The following is a 14,580-nucleotide window of genomic DNA, read 5'->3' as shown; positions in this document are numbered from 1 at the left end:
ATCCAGGGTTTATGCTGTTTCAGTCTTAGAACGGGGAGGCATGGCGTTAAACTATTTTGTTTGATTTTCTACCTGTTCTTTAATCCCCAGTGATTGTCAGTAGACCACTTCTGCATGGTGTCTCTTTGCTAGATTATTCTTTCTCAGCAGTCCAAATGCGGCCATAGAATAGAATCACAGCATGTCATGGGGCTGCCTGTGCCCCTTTGGGAATCCTTCCCTTTCCTTCTGGGCTTTCATGTCTTCAGCAGGCTTGCCATTGTTGGGCACAGTTGGCATGTCAGTGTGGATGGAAGCGGGCTCTGGAAGGAAATACTTCTGAAATGACTGGGGGTATTAAAGCTACTATTTAAAAGTGACCCTTCGGAGATACTTGGGTTACCTTCAGGCTGTCAGTGCCCTGCAGCTACAGGAGCCGATGGGAATCTGTGGAAAGTCTGGCCTGTTGCTTTCGCCTTAGTTTGTGTTTAGATATTCTTGCTCCCTAGCCAGTGGCCTCGTGACACATCTCAGATTTAGCTGCCTTTCTTCTGCCAAGGTTCAAGATGATTGTGGAAGCTGGGAATGGTATGCAGTGCCACAGAGATTGGGGGCGGAGGGGGAAGAGAGGGTTTGAAAAGCCAATTATGGTCCACAGCACTCTCAAAAAATGCTTTCGGTGTCTACCTTGAGTGTAGGCACCTGGAGCCTTTCTGCGGGCTCAGGGCTGAAAAACGAATAAGCTCAAAATGACCCCCACTCAACCATGGCCTGGTGACTGCAGGATCCTTTAGTCTGTTGACTACTACGCCAGTCTTCTTCTTAAGCTTTGAATTTGGGAGTTAGCGGCTTCTTGTGGGCCATATTAGTTAGACTGATAGGGAAAAGAAGATATGCAAAGCAAAGATGAAGCTAAAGGCTGGAGTACAGATGTACAAGACATGTATTCATGGGATTGAAGGCATGGGATTCCTCTCATAATTAACCTTGCCCTGGCGTTCTGGACCCGATAGGGCCTTAGGATGTGAGTTGGGAAATTGGGGGATAGGGTGGTAGTGGTATCGGAGGCTTGAGCAGTGCCCCCACTTTTTACCCTCGGATAGCTTAATCTCTTGTGCTTCATGCAGGCTGTAGAGAATGTAGTCTAGAAATCCCCTGTTCTCTCTGTGCATTTTTCTGGGGGTGGGGTAGAGTAGGGAGCTAGAGAGGAGGAATTTAACTAATTGTGGACATTTTTACCTTTGACTCCAGGTACTGCATTGCCTAGGGGCTGGCATTCTAAGACTATTGTTCAACAAATTGGAGCCCTGCCCATCTTCTGAGGGATTTATCTCTGTGGTTTGAAAGCTTCCAGAAAGGTTGTTGGGGATGTGGTGGTGGTTTGTTGATTGTAAGTAAAACCTTGAAGGCCAAGTCACCGGTAGGGCACAGAAGGGCAAATAGAGGTGGGAGCCTTGTGCTGAGTCCACACTGTAGTTCCTTTCCCATCATCCTATACCACACAGAGCCCTTGGTTAAGGTTTCCTGTAACGGCAAAATTTTCAATACAGCGCTTGGCTAGGAAACCCTTACTGGAGCAGCCGTGTACTCCCTAGTTAGCCTGTGGAACCCACATGAGTCAAGCACACCTCTTCCCACACTGTGAACAGGGCTTCTAGCCTCAACATTTGATAGATGGTTACTACATCGCTGGTTCTCTTCAAATCCAAATGACAAAGGGATCGCTTCTCTGAAATGTTTATAATTAACCAGGTCTTTTTCTCTCCACCCTCAGGCTGTGGTACTCTCTGTTACTCTTCCAATAAGTGGAGACTCACTCAGGGCCAGGCGTTGTCAATATATGGGGGTGGGGTGGGGATACTTTCTGGTCTCCAAGAGAATTCCTTAGTAGGTAATTTCCATTAGGTTTTGTAATCATTTGTTTTTCTGAAGGGAAGATTGAAGAAGTGTGAAGACATGATGAAGAAAAGGGTCATTATTTTCCCCCTATTAAAGAGTTGCTTCATTGACATGGTACAAGTATTAAAACGATGTCTTTGCTACATTCTGGGAAACGAAAAACGCATGGAAAAGACAGACCAATATTGTCTTAGGTCAATACCCCACAATGTGCTTTAACTTGTTAGTCACTTAAACACAGACCAAGTTTTTGGCTTTGAAATAGAAGGTGTGGCTGCTGCAATAGGGCTTCATTTACAGGGATTATTTCAGAGACAAGGAGTCAGCTCAGACACAAAATAAACAGATGGCACTTTTTTTTTTTCCCCCTCTCAGCTTCAGCAGTTCAAATGCAGGATGACTTAGGAATCCTTATCACCTTCAGCAAAGCAAGAAGGGGAAAATGATGTAATTCACTCTTTCCCTACTCCCTGCTGAAAACGCCATTACTTTCACTGATAGGAGAAAAATGGCAGCAAATACCAGGGGCGTCTTTTTCACTGCTGAGCAGACAAGTCCTGCATGACTCCCCTAATGTGGCCGGAGGCCAGGCGCTTACTATGTTTTGATCATTCTGGTCACCTTAGCATCAGAGTAGCCAAACGTCCTCACATCAGCCATCCAAGGAAGGACCATCCATACAAGCCCTGCTGTTCTATTAATGTGTTAAATAAGTCCTTGTTTTAGGGGCTCTTGTATTTTACCTCTTTCTTCTAACAACCAGGCAGACAGAACACCTACTGTACCACACCGCAAGTATTAATTTTCTACACTTGTAAGCCAGAGTAGGTGAACAGATGTGACGCTATGGCGAACTCCTCTAGGAAGAAATGGCTTGCACAGACATGCTGGCTCGGTGACTAAGCCTTGCCTTAAGATCTCTGCTGACATTTAAAGACTTTATAGGCTCAGTCTGCTCTGAAAACCAGCATCATGTCTCTTCCCACCTCTAAATCCTTTCCGTGAAGAGAAAATTCATCCGGAAGCAAATATCCATCAGGCTTGTACTCCTGTCAATCACTGAGGCAGGCGGGGGCTCTGTAACAGTGAGCAGAGTAGGGTCAGTCCGTCCCCTCATGGCGCTCCTAGTCCGGAGGAGAGACTTGGACATTCAGTAGCCAGACAGACACATGCATGTGAGTGTATACAGGTGGTTCTTACTTTAAATTTGAGTGTGTAAACAAAGGCTTCTTTAAGAGAGGGTAGATGCTAGCTAGGTAAATGGAGTGTAGGCAGGGAGGGAGGTAAGCACTCCACATGGAGGAAATTCCCTACCTAAAGGACCTGATATCTTGGAACAGGAGAGGCCTCCCAAGAATGGAGGGGATAGGAGGGGAGCCTAAGGACGTGGGGATCAGCTCCACCAGGAAGGCCTTCTGGCCACATTAACCCTCCTGTCTCTCTTTGGAGAGTCACAGAAGACAGAGAGGATTACATCTGAATGGGGATGTGATTTGCTCGGTTCCAGAACGCTGGAGGCAGGGTACATTTGTAGCTATCATCAGTTCAAAATCTTGGGAATCCTGAAATCATTTCATGTCGTTGCTATTCTAACGACATAGAATGTCTATTCAATCTTTCTTAACTCCTGGAATATGTTTTCTTCTTTGCTTTACAACTTTGCCAAATATCTGTTTCTCTGATCAGGGGTAAAAAACAAACAAACAAACAAAAACAAATGGCATTTGGGTTCCTTAGATGGGGGTTTTATAATGAGAGCATTTAATGGTATTTGGGGTACCGTATTCCCGAGCATATAGCTTGCCTTCTCACCAGACCATCAAATGCCCTTCACTAGGCATTGCAGACTGACCTTTGTGTTTCTGTCTTAGGAGCAGGCTTCTGGCAGTGATACCTGGCATTGCAAAATCCATCACTGAGCCTTTGTTTAATGCCAGAGATCTCAAATGCTTTCCGATTCTGGAGAAGTGCCAAGCTGCACTTTCAGATTAGGAGGCCATGGAAGGACTCCCATATCTATAAGCCTAATATAGGCTGTCATTTCAAATGAATGAATCGTTTATACTGTTGGAAGGAGTCCAGATATGTTTGGGGTTCCTTTTTTAGCCTATATAGTTCTGAGCTATCTGACTTTTATAATAATAGTCTAATAACCATATTGTCATCTGTGCCACTTGGAGGTGAACCTCTAAGAAATTCAGCCTGTTCCTTTTGCTGACCTCTGGGGTGATAGTTGCAGGCTGGTTTACTTGTAGCAGTTTCTCATTTGTCTTTTGTGTCAAACTTTAGTGGGAGATGTGAGGTTTTGTGCACCATTTAGAGAGGTAATCAGTTTAAATGCTTTAAAGCGTTATGGAGTGCATGACTGAGAATGTGGGGGATAAGCCCATGGTGGTGTGCTTAGATTTCTCAAGTCCCACTTAAAACATAAATGTGAAGATTTTTACTCCGAGGTACAAGAGCATCCCAAACTGTGGACAGACGTAAAAAGTCCACGATGCTCTCTGCTCTGCCTCTTCCTGTGACAACAGTCTGTCATGAGGCTACGAGAGTAGGTGTGCACAGAGGATGAGCCCAGAACGAGATCTTTTAAGAGGTTTGGGCTTCTGAGCCTGCACCTCTGGTTGTGGAGCCAGCCCCCAGTCCTCCCAGGTGGCGTCAAGAACTCCCTGCGGCTCCCAGCCAGACCTGTGAGTGTGTTTGCACAGACCTGGTCCTGGTGATACAAAGGGCGCACAGTGCCAGCCATAACACTGAGTAATGCTGGGAGGTGCCTTTTAGAACAAACAATGTGGGTGAGCTTCGCAGAGAGGGAATACCTCTGGCTTGACATTTAAATTACTGAATTATTTAAATGAATGTCAATTAGGTGGAGTAGACTTGCTGCCTTCTGCCAGGGCACTTCCTAGTTGTTTGCAGAGGCAAGTGCAAAGGGCTTCATATCAGATACAGCGTTTCCTGTCTGTACTGTTGGAAATCAGTCACGGAAGGTGATTATCCATTCCTTGGTGTGCCTCGATGTGTACTATATGTATGTCACTGTTGGAGAAATCCGAGGTCCACAGACCCTTACCCGTGGCCCTAAAAGGGATTTTGTAATAGTTCTGTCACCCTGCGTGCCCCCTACCCCCAACCCACCCCAAATAAAAAATCACAGGCCCACACATGTTATGGTTATTCCTAAAATTGGACAAGACTGAAACAGTGAGACATGGGCATTCTGGGGCCTGCTCTGTTCCTTAGAATTGTGGATGTTGAGATATGAAAATGCTGCTGTCTTGCTTTTAACCTTCTTTGTTGAATTAGTAATCCTAGCTCAGAAATCTCTTTGGCATCTCTTCGACTAATCCACTCTGTCAGATGAAACTGGCAAAGTGGCATTTAACTAATGTGTGTGTGCATGCAGGCATGTGCGTGGTATATGTGGTCATTCTTATATTCTTATGAATTTAGGGTCTGCGTTTATATCTGGCAGTATATAAAAAATAGATTCATGATGGGCTCTTCTAAGTAGTTATACGGAAATACCCAACTTAAGAAGATTAAATGTTGGTGAGAAGCAAAATTGGACGTGAATCTGGTAAAGCTTGTGTACTTTCCCATTAGCTAACAGCTGGACTGAGCTCATGGTTCCTCATATCAGAGATTAAATTAATTATCACATAGCACTGACAACCGTCCTTCTTCCCCCTTTTTCTTTTTCTGGACTGTGGAGGTGAGGATATGAAAACTCTAGTTTTTGACACCTTAAAAAGAATTACCTGTTTAAAGGTAGTCAGCCCTCGGCCATCTGCATACATACAACTAGTAGAGGGATGTAAAGATTCAAGGAGAGTGTTTACTAAATGAATGAATCCCTTTGACTCCGTTTATGACCCCCACAGGATAAGGTCTGATTACAGTTTATAACCTGTCATGCCTCATAGTTGGGTATAGTGAATTGACCTTTACTGAAGTTGGTATTTACTCAGGGCTGCTCAATTCTGGCAAAATTCTGTAGGTTACATTCCAAACATCTGTCAGGCCATCCCCACATCCTGTCAAAAGCTAGAGACCTTGGAAGGGGGGTCCACATCTTAATGTCTGTGAGCTAGAGTTCAGTTTCAGCTCTAATTTTATTATCTATCTATCTATTTATCTATCTATCTATTTTTAAGTAGGCTCCACACCCAACTTGGGGCTTGAACTCTTGACCCTGAGATCGAGAGTCATATGCTCCACCGACAGACCCAGCCAGGCACCCCAGGGCTCTAATTAAGAGCAGAGCTCACTCTGAGAGCACATTAAAGAAATCGTTGTTGTTATTTTATTTTTTTAAAAAATTTGACCTTTTTTATTAGAACCACAAGATGTCGTTAATTCTTCTTACCAGGACTGTCCGTTTCCATAGGATCAGTGAGTGAGGCCTCTGTTGCCTACGGTTACTCGTTTGTGGTTGTTCCTACTGCACCATGGGCACCGTGAGTTGAGGGGCGCATACTCCTCAGTCCATTATCAATCCCTGAACAGCTACTCTCTTAACGTTATTTTCATTTACCCTTTCATCCTCACACGAATCCTTCAGCCCCAACCCAGTGTCAGTAGACACAACCTCTCTAAGGATGTATATCCTGGGATATCTTTGACCTTTGAAAATATTTAGGATTTTAAAATACATGTTTGTGTTTCAGATTTTCATACATTGTGTTATGGCACAGTTTTCAAACATAGTATTTAAAAATTTTTTTTTCAACGTTTATTTATTTTTGGGACAGAGAGAGAGAGAGAGAGAGAGAGAGAGCATGAACGGGGGAGGGGCAGAGAGAGGGAGACACAGAATCGGAAACAGGCTCCAGGCTCTGAGCCATCAGCCCAGAGCCGGACGCGGGGCTCGAACTCCGGGACCGCGAGATCGTGACCTGGCTGAAGTCGGACGCTTAACCGACTGCGCCACCCAGGCGCCCCTCAAACATAGTATTTTAAATTCCCTGCTGTAGATCACAAACAAATCAACATGATACCGTTAACCACCCCTCCCCTTATCCTGCCCATCCGTTTCCCTCCAAAGAATCATCACCTGTTGGGCAGCATAGTTGGCAATGCTCAGCCCAGCTTTGTGCCATTCAAGAGTGGCAAGCATGTCTAGACTCCCTGGAAATATTATCTTTCAACTCACTTTTGGCAAGTGTAAACTTTTGCTGGGTTATGTCAACAGATATATATGTTTCTCATCCTCATAGAAATAGATTGGTGCTGGAATTTCTCTAGGCAGGGAAAATAAAGACTATCTTTTGGCTCATTAAAATTTTTGCTCATTAAAAATGTCTGAGGCTCTTGATTCTCGGGGGTGAGACTGGTGACATACATACACTGTCAGCGGCTATTTTGGATCTCCTGCTTTCAGGCATGTCTTTGCTCTTGGATGAGCCCCTTGTGGTTTTCAAAAGAACTAGCAAGTCAATTATAAATAGAAGGCTTGTGTCTGTGTGTCTGCATGCACTTACTCTGTGGGATGAGGCACCCACATTACAGTGGGTAGTGAACTATTTTTCACTTCTTTGAAGAGGGAAGAAGAAAGATTAAGAACACTTTTCTCTTTTTGAGATAACCCACGTCTCTACAAACACCCACACAAATCTGTGTAAATGAACTTGACATTTCAAAGACCTTACCTTAAGGTCTCCTCTTGAAAGCGCAGCTACCCGACCTGTTATTTTAAGAAAGAAGTAGTTATCTCACAGACCTGCTACAGAGGGTTCAAGAATCAGAAGGCAGTCACTCTGTGCCATAGACCTTTGGAGGGAGCTCTGAAAGCTGAATTTCTTTATAGGAAAACTGCTTTGGAACCTCTAGGACTTGGATGTTTGCATTCTTCACTTTTCGTCCCTCCTAGTGCAAACTGTTGGGACCAGCAAGTCTGAACTAATCATTCTCACAAGGGAGGGGAAAAGAAAGAGTGATTTGAAAAATTAGGTTGCAAAAATTAGATTGCAGATGTTTCCAGAAGGAGACAATTAGGAAGTCTGATTAGGTGTGCTTCACTGATGGACAAGGCACATCTTTCCATCACACCTTGGACCTAGCAGGTGTTGACTGCTCCTGTGGTCTCACCTCTTACCTTACTTTTAAAACATTGCTCTATTCCCTTTGTCTCCTTGTACCCTCATCTTCAATAATCAGTGCCATTTTTTTTTCCTGCCAGGCAAACATGTGTAAGCAGTGATGAATTTCCATTGTAATCAACATGAAAACTTCAGTGTTGTCACTATTGAAACATTAATCTAAGGCATCTAGCTGGAAATATTGGTAATAGACATTTGTAATTATAGACTGCATCCTTGTAAACTCTCGATTATACTGGGCTATTACAGATAGTGGCGGGAACACCAGCATTCCTTGTATGGATGGATTAGTTGATGGATTAGTATGGAGTTAGCAGGAACTGGCATTAACAATTGCCCTATATTTAGGAGCCTTTTTAAAAAAAAACATACAATAAAGGTGATGAGCATTATGTCCTGGAAAAACATTTTATTTTGATGTAAGAATTGGGATGTGAGAGCCCATCAGGCTGAAGAGAATGTGAAAACCACAGTGAGGGGGAAGTTCATTTTCAGAAGCCTCTGGGTACATGATAACTATTCTTTGGCCTGGTATGATCTAAAAGAGCACACAGTTTGTATAAATGTGTTCCTGTACTGAGAGGCGATTATCATTTGGTAGTTGGTCAAGTGAGAAATACAAGATAACAAAATGTGGACATCATGGCCAGTGATGACACTTGGCCTGACTTGCTGTTTGGTGAATGTGTTGTAATGGTCTTGGAGAAACCATCTTATTGCCCTAATGGGGGTAAAACCCATGTAGTGATTTTTTTTCCCTTCTTCTTGCTTCTTTGCAGATGAGAAGCCCAAGGTAAACCCCAAACTTTACATGTGTGTGTGTGAAGGCCTCTCCTGTGGGAACGAAGACCACTGTGAAGGCCAGCAGTGCTTTTCCTCACTGAGCATAAATGATGGCTTCCATGTCTACCAGAAAGGCTGTTTCCAGGTCTACGAGCAAGGGAAGATGACCTGTAAGACCCCACCGTCACCTGGCCAAGCTGTGGAGTGTTGCCAAGGCGACTGGTGTAACAGGAACATCACGGCCCAGCTGCCCACCAAAGGTTCCCGTGGACTTTTCTATTTCTAGATCAAGGGTTTCTGTTAATGTTGTTCTGTGTGGGTTAAAGATGGAAGTAGCCACAAGCTTTTCCTCCTACTCCTTGAACTAGAGGTCATGGGTGACAAGGAGGGTAGCTATAGATGAAGAAGGGAAAGGCATGGCCTTTTGGAGTGTGAAGGGGGATAAATATCTTTGGGCAAGTGAGCAAGATGTGTCCATCTTGGGGAACAGCTTGGGTGACCAGATCTCTCTTGGTAGTCATGAGCAGGTGAAGAGCTCCAGATACCCTTTTCTGTTGAGGAGCCATGGTGTCATAATTTATGAAACAGTTCGGCTTGGTAAATAGTCATCTCTTTGTTGAGTGTGTAGGAAGTAAAATGGAACATAAGAATCCAGTGACTGAGTAGAATATGTTTCCTTCTTTTTGAGGAAAGAGACAAAGCCTCACTAACCTTTGCTCCCATATCTGATTTCCCAGTGAACCATTACTGAAGCTTGAAGCTGGGTAAGATTTCACATGAACCTTGTAGTTTCTGTGGAATCTTTTTCCATGTTGTGTTCAAATGGATTCCATGTTCAGTGGAAATCAGTGTTTCTCTGAAACTGTTTCCCCATAAAATGAGCCCTACATTGCTGTCAAAAACTAATGTTCCTTAGTCTTTGTAGACTCACTCTAAGACAAAGTTAATTCTCTTAATCTACAGTACATTTTTAATAGGCATAATTATTTAATTTTGCACTCACAAAAAGAAGAAACAAACCAAGAAGTGGAGTAGGAGAGGCTACTAGCAATGCCCACTGTCAGAAATGTCAGCTAACAGGGGGAGAGACCGAAAAATGAAAACAAAACAAAACAAGACAAAAAAACTGATGCAAGATTATGTTGTGCAGTGTTTCAGTTACGGTGGTGACGTTAAGACATATAGAAAATGTTAATTTTGATAAGCAAATGTTAATTCTGTTAATTCATTGAATAATGAAAGAAGATTTTTAAAAGAGAGATTAAGTATTCAAATGGTTAAAACAAAAAGGGTACTTGATGGAATAAACTTTACTCTTAACCTTTGTGAGTTAAATTGTTATTAATAGAGTGGATGGACACAATCAAGTATCTGCACTCACACAAAAGTTATACCTACAATATGGAAAGTTCCTAATCTGCAGAACACTGCAAGACTGAGTTGTAATAGAAAATTTATTTTCTTTACTTAAGGAATCTCTAATTCAATTAGGGAGGCTCAATATTTATAATTTAATGTTGTATATAATTAGTTTGACACTTTATCGTACAAGTGACATGTACCATGGAGTGTAATGTGCCAAGTTGGAAGTTAAATCTCCAAGATTTGGAAAGTTAAAAGAAATGTATAAAGGACATCAGGCTTGCACTTGGATTGTGGAAGGAGGCAGGGATGTGGAAAAGAGGCATATGTGGGGAAGAACAGGGCTCGGTGACACCATGTCATAAGGGGTCTGACATTCAGAGATAATTATTGTTTGGGGACTTTTTTAGTGTTTATTCATTTATTCAGAGAGTGAGAGAGAGAGAGAGGAAGAGAGGCAGAGAGGGAGGGAGAGAGAAGGTCCCAAGCAAGCTCTGCACTGTCAGCGTGGAGCCTGATGTGGGGCTCGATCCCATAAACCGCGAGATCATGACCTGAGCCAATACCAAGAGTCGGTCACTCAATCAACTGAGCCACACAGGCACCTCTGTTTGGGGACCTCTTAATTATGGGGCTTCACTATCCAATCAAGAAATTTTTCATTTACCTCACTAGGCAAGTAGAAAGTCTTTGTGTGTATCTGCCTGAGTGGTATGTGAGTGTTGGAGTGAATGCACGGATGTTTGAATGGGTAATGTAATAATGCCAAGCTAGGGGGTGAATGAGTGATTAGGCGAGTGAGTGAATCAGTGAATGAATGTTTTGAGTGAGTGAATGAATATTGGATAAGTGAGTAAAAGAACAGATGAATGAATAGGTTCCTAGGCAGAAATCCTAGGCAGAAATCGTGATGTGAAAAGATCAATGAGAATTCTGCGGTAAACATCCAAGATACATTGAGGAGAACCACAGACTGGGTGATTTGGATTTAACTCAGATAGTGCTTTCTCATAGGAATATTACGTCATAATTTCTGTAAGGGCTGAGGATAAAGCATTTGTACAGAGATTTGTGTAGTACTCCATATTTGAAAAGTACTTTCACGTACATGCATTAATACAGTTGGTTCTCTGTGGAATCTTTTCAATCTCTGGCTCTGTCTAAATGAATAATGGTTCAAATGACTGGGCCATTGGCCAGGTGTTAGGAAGTATTTTAGTTTTCACGGTTTGTGACTTGCAAGACTATGTGGTCAGCATCAGGACCTACTTGTTAGGTGTTGGTTATGCTGAATAGTAAGTAAACACTGATCCTTACAGCCAATTGCCCTTTTCTCCCCCATCTCCAGGGAAATCCTTTCCTGGAACACAGAATTTCCACTTGGAGGTCGGCCTCATTATTCTGTCTGTAGTGTTTGCAGTATGCCTTCTAGCTTGCCTACTGGGAGTGGCTCTCCGAAAATTTAAAAGGCGCAATCAAGAACGCCTCAATCCCAGAGATGTGGAGTACGGCACCATCGAAGGGCTCATCACCACCAATGTTGGAGACAGCACTTTAGCAGTGAGTTTGTGACCCCAGGGAATCCCAAGCATAACAAAGATGGCTAAAGATGCTTTCCCATTCCCACCACGAAATGCTAACCAGTAGCTGGTGACTGGACAACGTGCACACTTACTACTGGTCACTTGTGTCCTAGGCAAGCATATGTTGGCACCTGTTTAGTCTCCCCTATAGGAGAACATTTATTTTAGGCATTTATATTAAATAAGGGGGGGGGGATTTATTTTAGTAGATTCTTGGTAGTTACTTTTCTTTTGGGAGTAAGGGAAAAGGTACAGAGAATGGTTGCCTATAATTTTGGGGTGGGGGGGGCTTGAAGTAATTCAGTTACTCTATTTTTAGCAATAAAAGTACTTTCAAAAAAGCACCTTTGCTTAATATTAAAATCACTTTCCTTTCTAGATTATTTTAACACCCTGTAATTTAAGACTTTAAAATTTGACATCCAAAAAAGCAGCAATTAAACTTTTCATGCTCCGGTGCTGCCCCCTTGTGGAGTGTGGCCATTTGGTTAAACAGTGGTATCCAATAAAATATGTGTGCCATATATTTAATTTTAAGTTTTCTAGTGGCTGCTTAAAAAAAAAAAAAGTTTAAAAAAGCCCCACCATAGGTGATATTAATTTAAATAATATGTTTAACCAAACGAATAGAATTATCATTTTGACATATAATCATTAACCATAAAGAATGATGAGTGAGATATTTTACATTCTTTTCTTTCCTCCCCCCCCCCTTTTTTTTTTTTTTTGGGAACTAAGTTTTTAAAATCTGATGTATACTTTACAGTCACAGCATGCATATCAGTTCAGGCTAGCCACATTTCCCTTGCTAAAAGCCAACATGTGGCTTATAGCTGCATTTATGGACAACTCAGTGTCAGACACCATTGTATTTATATGTTTTAAAGTTATTCTTTTGCATACTTTTAAATGAAATCCCATTAAAATGTGTCTTCCTTTCTTACTTTTAAAATTGTGGAGTGTTAATTTTACAGAAACTTTAAACTTCAAGCGAGACAAGGGAACCACTTGCTATAAATAGGTTACCATAAAATGCAAAAGAGAGAAGTAATAGCCTTCTAAAGTGATGCTATGCTGAGTCTGATGCATCCTTTGAAAAAAGTGAAGATGAGTGAGTGTTAGGTGTTAAAGACATGCTAATACGAAATCGAGACTCTCCTTGTCATAATTTGATGGAAGACCGTCAAGGTCATAGCTTTCTAATGTGATTCAATGTTATTTAATGCCATGGCCATGCATCACCTAAGATCATCTCATATTAAGTCTTGTGCTGCTAGGGGACAAGCTTAATAGTGCCTGGTCCTTCTCCACCTAAGCCTGCCCTGCAACTACCTTTTTGCTGGAGAAGACTCACCCTCACCTGTCTTTGTAGCTCTGGCGCTATTCTTGGACCAACTGGGCTAGTTGTTAAAACATTTGGTGGTAGCTGATACAGGCTAGGAAATATCCCATCCTCTTCTGCCTTCCCTGCTATTGGGCCAACGGTCAGGTGTACTTTTTTGTATGGAAAGGGGGAAGGAACCTCGTTTTCTTCCGTTCACCTATCTATTTAGATTGTAGTACAGCAGAACTGGGAAAACAGGAGAAGAGGGCGTTCTGTTTCCCAAAGAAGAGAATCACGGTTTTTTGTTAGAAATGTATTTTGGAGTTTATTTCAAATATTAAGGAAAATTAAACGAGTTTATTGAGTCAGTAGCAAGAAGATATGAGGCTGAATCCTAAGAAAGCTTTAGCAAAGCAGGATTCTCAAGCAGATTAGTCAGAACTCTGTTCCCCAGAGCTTGCCAACCACAATGGACAATGATAGGAATATCTAGTGTAAAATGCTGTTAAGTAGCTTCTGTAAGTCTGGAAGAGGGATGGGAGTGTGTGCTAAAATAGTCTTCTCAACACAGCCATGTTGGATGACAGTATATAACGATATGATAGCACAGTAAAGAACACTGTTTAAAACAAGTTATCATTATTCATCTATATACTTGCTTATTTAAGTGATGTGCTCATATATGTGGTTCAACAAACTCTATCTTACTGAACAGCTTCCTACATTGAAAAAGAAGCCTTGGGATCCAGGAGTTGAAGTAGATGTTTGTTAGTCTGGTTGATTCTCCTCCCCCGCCTTAAGTCTATGAACCAGATTTAAAACCACGATTACACATGATGAAAAAACAACACGTTTGTTTAATTTTCAGAGTTATTCTCTCAAAAAAATTGAATGAATAATGAGAAAACAGAACAGCAAAAGAGATGGTTAGGGAGATATGGAACTGCTTGATCTACATTCAATTTCTTGTTGATTATCCATTTTGTGGTTTTTAAGGATTCTAAATATCTTCCTTTGGATGTTCAGATTTTGGTAATTTTGCTGATCAACAGTGCTTCCCAGTGGTGCTCAGAGTAAGGAAAAGAAGATGAAATGCAGACAAATCAATGTATTGCTCTAACAGGCTAGCTAAAACGTCTGGGAAAGGATGAGCTTTGGGGAATGTCAGCTCAACATTACTGCAACCACAACACCTATCACCGTGGGCACAATACTCTGTATTACAAATTATTAAGTCCTGATACAAAAAGGCATCTACTCCTTGACTTGCACTGACAATAAGAAGGAAAAACTTATGAATGAACTAATTGGGAGTTTTTCCCACAGTATGTTCCAGTAGGTTTGGGGCACGGTTTTTATGTTTTAAATGAAAGTTTATTTTTCCTCTCTGCTTTGTGTAGAATTCACACCGGGAAGTGACCTCGAGGGTTAACTTTTGTGATGCTTTTGTTCCTCACCTACCTAAAGGGTAACCTCCATCCAGGTGGCCCTTCTCTGCTTGTGTGTACCAGGGAGATGACCCACGTGGCCACTGGAGTCTTTCCAATAT

The 14,580-nt window shown here is 42.1% G+C and overlaps 1 protein-coding gene across 4 annotated transcripts in view; it reads left to right on the top strand.

Annotated features, from left to right (window-relative positions):
• Positions 1 to 14,580, top strand: part of ACVR1 (activin A receptor type 1) — a 140,390-nt gene that overhangs the window by 81,738 nt on the left and 44,072 nt on the right. For all 4 annotated transcript variants that reach the window (XM_023259334.2, XM_019838131.3, XM_019838129.3 and 1 more), the window contains exons 3-4: positions 8,759 to 9,022; positions 11,473 to 11,684. In XM_023259334.2, coding sequence (XP_023115102.1) covers positions 8,759 to 9,022; positions 11,473 to 11,684 — 476 coding nt within the window. The remainder of the gene's footprint in view (positions 1 to 8,758; positions 9,023 to 11,472; positions 11,685 to 14,580) is intronic.

This window comes from Felis catus, chromosome C1 (assembly GCF_018350175.1).
Source record: "Felis catus isolate Fca126 chromosome C1, F.catus_Fca126_mat1.0, whole genome shotgun sequence".
Taxonomy (NCBI): domain Eukaryota; kingdom Metazoa; phylum Chordata; class Mammalia; order Carnivora; family Felidae; genus Felis; species Felis catus.
The sequence above is the reverse complement of the archived record's forward strand: the minus strand, read 5'-3'. Positions and strand labels throughout refer to the sequence as shown.